General features: G+C 38.8%; 1 protein-coding gene across 1 annotated transcript in view; it reads right to left on the bottom strand.

Annotated features, from left to right (window-relative positions):
- Positions 1 to 2446: 2446 nt before the first annotated feature.
- Positions 2447 to 8122, bottom strand: part of LOC109472293 (protein YIPF4-like) — a 122118-nt gene continuing 116442 nt past the window's right edge. Inside the window, exons 7-8 of the mRNA XM_019771971.1 lie at positions 4454 to 4567; positions 2447 to 3873 (exon numbers count right to left, since the gene is read on the bottom strand). Of these exons, the coding sequence (XP_019627530.1) occupies positions 3736 to 3873; positions 4454 to 4567 (252 nt within the window). The 3' untranslated portion in view covers positions 2447 to 3735. The remainder of the gene's footprint in view (positions 3874 to 4453; positions 4568 to 8122) is intronic.

Genomic DNA, 8122 nt, shown 5'->3' with positions numbered 1-8122 from the left:
ATCGAAATGTTATTAAATACAGACATTCATGTTACAAATTGGTGTGCCAGCAAAACATAACCCACAAAATGCAGGAAATCACCATAATTATAGTCTTCTGTCAGGATTGGCCCAGAATTCAGTGGCAGTAAAACTGGGGGAGAATGAAGGGTGGTCGCCATGCTAAAAATCATACTGCCAAATGCTGAATAGATGGTGGTGGTATAAAAAAGATTTGATGATCGAAATGTAATTAAATATAGACATTCATGTTACAAATTGGTGTGCTAGCAAAACGTGCCCCTCAAAATACAGGAAATCACCATATACATTGTATTATAGTCTTCTGTCAGGAATGGCCCAGAATTCAGTGGCAGTAAAACTGGGGGAGAGTGAAGGGTGGTCGCCATGCTAAAAATCATACTGTCAAATGCTGAATAGATGGTGGTGGTATAAAAAAGCTGACGGATAGAATGTACTTTAATAGAGACGTTTATCTTAGTTTGGTTTGGTGTGCCAGCAAAATGTGCCCCTCAAAACGCAGAAAATCACCATAATTATAATCTTCTGTCAGGATTGGCCCAGAATTCAGTGGCAGTAAAACTGAGGGGAAGAACTGATGAATAGATGGTGGTGGTATAAAAAAAGTTGATGGATGAAATGTACTTTAATTGAGACGTTTATCTTAGTTTGGTGTGCCAGCAGAATGTGGCCCACAAAGTGCATTATCATTGGTCACCTCCATTTCCCTCTGTTGCTAGCAAGGTCAGAGATCTGGTTTGCTGAGAGTTGCATGTTATTGTAATCTGCCATGGAGATAATGCAGGAAAAAGAATTTCTTAAGGTTGAAGGTTTCCAAATTTTCAGTGGAAGCATGGTTGGTCACGCCAAATTTAAGAGATTTGTGTCTTTGGATCCCACAAGGGTACGAATTCCCTCATCCTTATGTCACCTTCTCAAACCAAATTTCATGCTGCCACTCTGGAATCAATCCATGCTACACATGTTCTGTGTGATACATTTGGGCCATGCAAAATCTGAGACAGAAGCTGGTGTGTTACGCCAAAAGGCGGTTATACTGGCTATACAGATACAGAAGCTGGTGTGTTACGCCAAAAGGCGGTTATACCGGCTATATACAGATACAGAAGCTGGTGTGTTACGGGTTATATTGGCTATACAGATACAGAAGCTGGACGTGTTACGCCAAAAGGTGGTTATACCGGCTATACAGATACAGAATATGCCATTTTGTGAAGCAATTTAGGTGCAGTTTATAATATCACATATTTGTGGAATAGCATTATTTGGGCATCCAGAGGTCACATGCAGACATTTCTGCTCTGTGAGACTAAAAACTAATAAAAGAATCTCTGCCTTGCATATTACACTTTCACGCACCTGACTCACAACCGTAGCCTTGTGAGGTCATCCAGTGCAAAATGTGTCTGAAGTCCAGTCTGGCAGAAGAAAATGGCAGAAGGAGGTCAGTAGCACTAGCAAGAGTTCACAGTCTGAGAATCATGGAGTTGTTCACGGAACTATGTGACTGTTCACGTTGGTGGCAGGTGCAGAAAAAAGAAAGTCTGCCAATTATTTGTAATGATTATGTTCCTGATAGGCACAGAAGTGACCACACCGCAAACAATTCATTAATTCAAGGACATTCCTTGATTAATTAGTGTACAGTGCAGGGTACAGTTGTTCACTGGTGCAATGGCCAAGTGGGTAGAGTGTTCTCCTTGCATTCGGTACAATGTAGGTCGTGAGTTCAATCCCCGGCTGAGTCATACCAAAGACCAAAAAAATGCTGCATACAGCTTTCTCTGCTTAGCATTTTTTCCATGGGAAAAGTATAGGAGTTAAACACCACTACTAGTGCTGTAGTGATTGCACAACTGTGTGGCCCAAGGGCTACAGGAAAGGAGACAGGCACCAACCTATGAACCGTAGGTGTGGGAAGGAATTTAACTTAGACTTTTAGCTAAGAGCTGTTCACAACATTTGGAATGTGGCAAATTCCTTGTGTTAACTAATACCGGTAAGCCATTTTAAGTGTCTTTCATGCAGTAACATTGTTCGCCTTTAGTAAATATGATAGTGCTAGTCACAGGTTTGTTTCAGCTTCCATTGACACTATTGAAGCACGCAGGAGAAAGCTAACACATTCCTTTGTCACGCGCCTGCTCAACTCAAACAATGGTCTCATTAAACTGGTAGTTCACTCTGACATATTCTCCATCAACAACTTCTGGAAACACTACGCCAATCTGGTTTTCAAACAGCCCACCCATTAAAATTCCACAACATTGTTTTTTATTCTTCTATATATCTTTGTAGTTTAATCTTCTGTATATACTTGTATTATACTTGTCTTTGTGTATCAGTATTTTTAAGTGTATGTCTTGATATGGGCCATGTGCCCGCAATAAAGAATGAATTGAATTGAACAATTTGTCACACAGTATATAACTGAAAAGTGAGATGTATTTATACCTTCTATTATACATAAGAAAGGTGGCACCTCTGTCATACAAATCAGTGTACATGTATGTCTAGCATTTTTTACACCAATCAAATAGATAGTCATCTTTTTCACACCCTAATGTATCATATACTAAGCTTATGTAATGGCATCTGTGGAACTGCATCTGACTGCACAGTGAAGAAAACAAATCTCATGATCAATCCTGCCTTTTAGAAATATGCTACACAAGCAATGTATCTTAAAGCAATGTTTTGTCATATCTGTACAACTGATGACTGTCTAATTATTAATATGATTGTCATTTATCAGTACAAACTGACATAGGCACACATGTAGTGAGTATTTCAAGCACACCAACTTTTCCTGGTCCTATACTTAAAACCTATAAAACTGCCTTGAAGTTCACATTTAGAAACAGACAACAGAGCATCACCTATTACAAAGTTTCCAAAGAGAAATTAATGACTTGTGTACTCTAGTTGGTGTGAAGTAAAACAAAACAAAATGTCCATGCAGCTTCATAACTTAATTTTCCTAACCCCTAAAATTACATACATTACATGTAAAGTTACCTCCCAAGTTTCCACTCATAATGCATGCAACAAAGTAGAGTTTTCATATATACATAGTTTTACTTGCTAGGAATAAACTTGTACAAATATAACTGCCAACTCTATTTAGCCTTGGATATTTTACATGAGTGACTGTAACAATACTATCGATAAATACATTGTACAAGTTAGTACATCTGGAAATTTAAAGAAAACTCCTATCATTTAACTTGGAGGAAAATCAGGAAGTTCTAAAATATATGGTGGAACACATTTTATTGCAGCAATATTATGGACAAATATTAATATTGTTTTGCTGCTTCTTTTCCTTTCATTACTAAATGTTTCCAAAGCTCCAAGAACACAGGAGCATTTTCACACCATCCCCTTTTCACCCACAATCTCTCATGAACATTCCTCAATCGGTAAAATTCTTGAATGCAACGTACATGTAGATAGTGTTCTCACCATGTCAACTTTCTAGGACCTATTTTCTCTACATAACCCTGTATCAGAGAAGTGATCTGTAGACCTCACAATTGAATCATTATGTTTAAATAAAGAGTTTTAATGTGGAACATTTCTTGTGACATGTACATTTGTACATAGCAAGATGACAGTACAGTCACATCCAGCAATATGTACACTACCATAGCTCAAAAATGATGGTAGCATATAACAGCACTATTGTACAAAATTATGTTAACATTGTCACATCTATACACCAGTGTACAGGGATAAGAAGTAAATGTAGAGCAGGAAGATGGGGTACATCAGAAGGGGTTTCTTGGTCTTGAACTCTTCACTGACCAGCAGAGACCCAGCACTGTAGGCAGCCCACAGCACACCTAGGAACTGTCCACACATTTACACAGTTAGTACGGGACAACAAACCAATCAGGAATTCAAATTCTACTACCAGATTGAATATGGTGATTACTTGCGTTTCGGGTGACATCATTCTAAGACTTCTTCAGCGGTATTCTTCAATTAGTGATAATACATGATGAAGAAGAATGATAGATGTCTCTAAAAACATCTGCAAGCAAGCGCCGTATTTTATCCAGTTTAAATCGTAGACGAGTGACATTTATCTGGATGTCTAACCTTCATCTACACTTAGAAAATGATTATCGTGTGCAGGTTGTAACATTAATACTTGTGATAATGTATTATATTTGCTGCAGTGTTGCCATGCAAGCACGTCTAACCCTTGGAAGTTGGGGAACAACAGACGAAAAACCAAATAGTGAGTGTGTGATAGCCTGGTATCCAGCCTTGTTAGCTTAAGTCCGCTACCCAAGATCCGCTCCCCGGTTGGATACCAGGCTAAGTGTGTGAGTGAATGTACATTGTGAGCATTTCTTGTGCATACACTCTGGAATATATTTCCTGCAAGAAATCAACACTTTGATAGCAATGAGACCTTTCCTACCTTCACTAAGAGGCTGACGTAGTGGAAAGGCCTGACCAGTGGCAGAGCCGAGGCTGTGACGATGAGTGGCAGAAGTGAGTAGCCAATCACACCCAGGCACTGCGAGTAGCTCACCTGCAGGGGAAAACATAGAGATTCTTAACTGACACAACAAAAAAGTGCAGGGACTTTAGTATGGTCTTCTGCAACTAAAGATCTAACAAAGCTGAATACATGTGTGGATAACGTCATCCTACATACAGAATACATGTATGCGGTAACAATAAAGTTTAATTATTCTCTAACATGCATGTAGTCTCTAAGATCGAAACATTATTTGATGTACTTTCCAATTTGAGCACTGTATTGGTTATCTCCCCTGAGAATGTAATTGAACAGTTATCTACAGGATCTAGTGTATTGAAATCAGTTGAACATATAAATTTCATTGCAACACATACATTACACTTCACTCAGGTGATAGTAAGTACCTAGCTTCAGTTAGGGATATCCCTTGGATAGGACGTTAAATGGAGGTAACGTGTTTGGGGAGAGCCACACCCCACGCAATTAAAGAACCCACCGCATTTATCAAAAAGGGTATAGGTCCTTTCCGGTGTGAGTGGTTCAAACCTTACAGTCTGGCCTTACACAGCTTGTACTTACTGTACAGGTTCAATACCTGTTGTGTTATACCTAAAGGCGGTTTACCCGTTATGCGAAAGAAACAAAACAAAAATTGATGTTTCTCTTCTCATACCATGGTGTCCATTGACTGAGTAACTAGGCTAGCGGACACACGAGATTGAAAGGTCGCAGGTTTGATTCCTGGCAGTCCTGGCTGGATGTTGTGTCATTGGCGACAGGCATTTGAAACCTTACTTTCCTCACACCACTCAGGTGTACAATATGGGTACCTGACTTCGGTTGGGGAGGTAAAAGGCAGTGGAAGGAGAGGGATGGGCTCCACCTTCTAATACTCTGCCCTAGGCCTAGACACAGTGGAATATACATCTCCATATATACATAATATAACATTTAAGTGGATTTAGTTTCGTGTATTGTGCCTGAAATGAGGTACCTCATTTACAATCATCGGATATTACCTGATGCATATCACACCTCATATCTGTTGGCTGACAAATTAAACTGCATACATGTGCAGGTAAATCTGCTGTGACTTGATTGTGCATCGGCACTCCATCTTGTCTAGACATCTGATGAAGTTTCTATTAATAATTTCCACTATCTGCACACAGATGTGTTAAGGATACAACATGTAAGGATACATCATTTCAGGCACAATACACGAAACTAAATCCACTTAAATGTTGTAATATTCCTTTCTTCTTGGAACAGATGTCAACTTACTGTTCTTGTTTTTAATTGCTACTTAGGCCACACCAATTTAATTTCTTGGTTAACGGATTTTTCTAGAAAAATAATGGAGCGGGCGGGCAAAAATAAATAAAAATAAAAACAGGCCTAGGCATCCTATTATTGCCCAAAATGGTTACGATAGGAGCCATGAAGTCAACACACCAGGCTGGTTCAAAATTTAAACAATGAATTTTGAACTTTTAATGATACCACTGCATATGGAATGGCTGTAACAAGTAGCAAGAAAAGGACTGAATTTTTATTTTTATTTGCAAATCAGAAAAAAATGAAGTGGCGAATCCGTTAACCAAGAAATTAAATTGGTGTGGCCTTAACTTAATATTATCCACAGTATGGCAATGAAAGATATGAAAAGAGGTCTTTGATTGCCATTCTCCTTCAGGATCAGGATTTATCTAGCACATAACAAAAATTCATGTCCACCCAAAAAAAAGCCTAGAGTCACCAGGTTTTTCTAGGGTCGGTCGGGAAACAGGAAATACAACTTACATTATTTTTCTTAGGCCTAAAAGGTATTAAACAGGTCTTTGGTAGCCAGTCTCCTTCAGGATTTATTTAGCACACATCTCCAGTCGTAAGGATTTGACAGCTAAATGTAATTGCCAGACCTTATTACAAAACCCATCAAATCCCATGAAACTGTGCATGGATATGTCCACCACTATTATCACAGTCACACCAATCATGTTATCAGGGCTCAAAATTCATTTTTGGGAATACTGGTGCACTGATTTTTGGGTGCACCATGTAAGATAAAATAAGCAGAATGTCAGCAAAAACTAATCATGTTTCGTTTCTAAAGAAAGGTACTATAAGAATGATTCATTATTTTTTGACACTTTGAAATGTATAGTAGTAAAAGAATATGCTAAATATACTACTATACAATCAATATCTTTACATGCGTAAACCTATGAAAATATTTGGGTGCACTGGTGTACCCACAAAAAAAATTAGGTGCACAGCTCCAAATTTGGGTGCACTAAGGTGCACATGCACCCAGTATTTGGAGCCCTGGTTATCATGGGAGGCACAGATCATAGAGTAGGTGTTTGGTAAAGGCTATTAGTAAGTATGGCAGAAATGCACACCCTATAATCCACGCTGAGGTGACAAATTGAGCATTGCTACACCATCTCCCTATAATCATCATCACATCACATGAATGCGATCACTGCCCACAGGATCTGGCCTGCTCGGTCATCATAGGAGATGACTGAGGTAAGATTTAAGCTATGTGGGTGCCAATATACATGTACAGTCTCCAATGGTTTGTTTCATCTGGATGTGTCTCTAGCACTTAGAGTCGCATCTACTCACATTGATATAACTTTTTGAAGTCATCAAAATACCAACAGCCAAGATCGATTAGTGGCCTCGAAATTGGAAAAAAAAAAATCTTAGTGGCTTCATCTCAAGTCAAGGTGACCAGGCTACATGTAGCTGCATTTGTTTGATCTTGTCAAAGCTTGAAGTCACAAGTGCCACTTAGGCCACACCAATTTAATTTCTTGGTTAACGGATTCGCCCGCTTCATTTTTTTCTGATTTGCAAATAAAAACAAAAATTCAGAATCAACTGCAAAATGCTCATATTTTGCCCTGAACAGTTGAAAACAGTCCTTTTCTTCCTCGTTGTTATAGTTATTCCATCTTTCAATGCAGTGGTATCATTAAAAGTTAAAAATTCATTGTTTAAATTTTGAACTAGTCTGGTGTGTTGACTTCATGGCTCCTATCGTACCATTTTGGGCCATAATAGGATGCCTAGGCCTGTTTTTATTTTTATTTTTTTTTCGCCCGCCCGCTCCATTATTTTTCTAGAAAAATCCGTTAACCAAGAAATCAAATTGGTGTGGCCTTATAAAGTTTTTATATATGTTATAAATGTTTTGTAGTGACAGTTATGAATGTGTAAAATCCAATTTGATTCCTCCATGATTGTCAAACTACTGATTGTGTAGCAGTTACAGATGTGTGTATGACGTTGATTTTAATTTCTCCTTTATGAAGGTTGATCATCCAGGATGTATACATGTACTCATAATTCTTGGTTTAATCTTTACAACTGGCGTCTGTGTGGTGTAGTGGATAGAGCGTCCGACTGTCAAGCAAGAAGACCCAGGTTCAATCCCCAGGCTTGGACCCAGACATGTCCGGACATGCACCCACATGTACTCATAATTCTTGGTTTATTAATCTATACAACTGGCGTCTGTGTGGTGTAGTGGATAGAGCGTCCGACTGTCAAGCAAGGAGACCCAGGTTCAATCCCCAGGCTTGGACCCAG

The sequence above is a fragment of the Branchiostoma belcheri genome, unplaced genomic scaffold (assembly GCF_001625305.1).
Source record: "Branchiostoma belcheri isolate BF01 breed outbred unplaced genomic scaffold, Haploidv18h27 scaffold27, whole genome shotgun sequence".
NCBI classification, from domain to species: domain Eukaryota; kingdom Metazoa; phylum Chordata; class Leptocardii; order Amphioxiformes; family Branchiostomatidae; genus Branchiostoma; species Branchiostoma belcheri.
The sequence above is the reverse complement of the archived record's forward strand: the minus strand, read 5'-3'. Positions and strand labels throughout refer to the sequence as shown.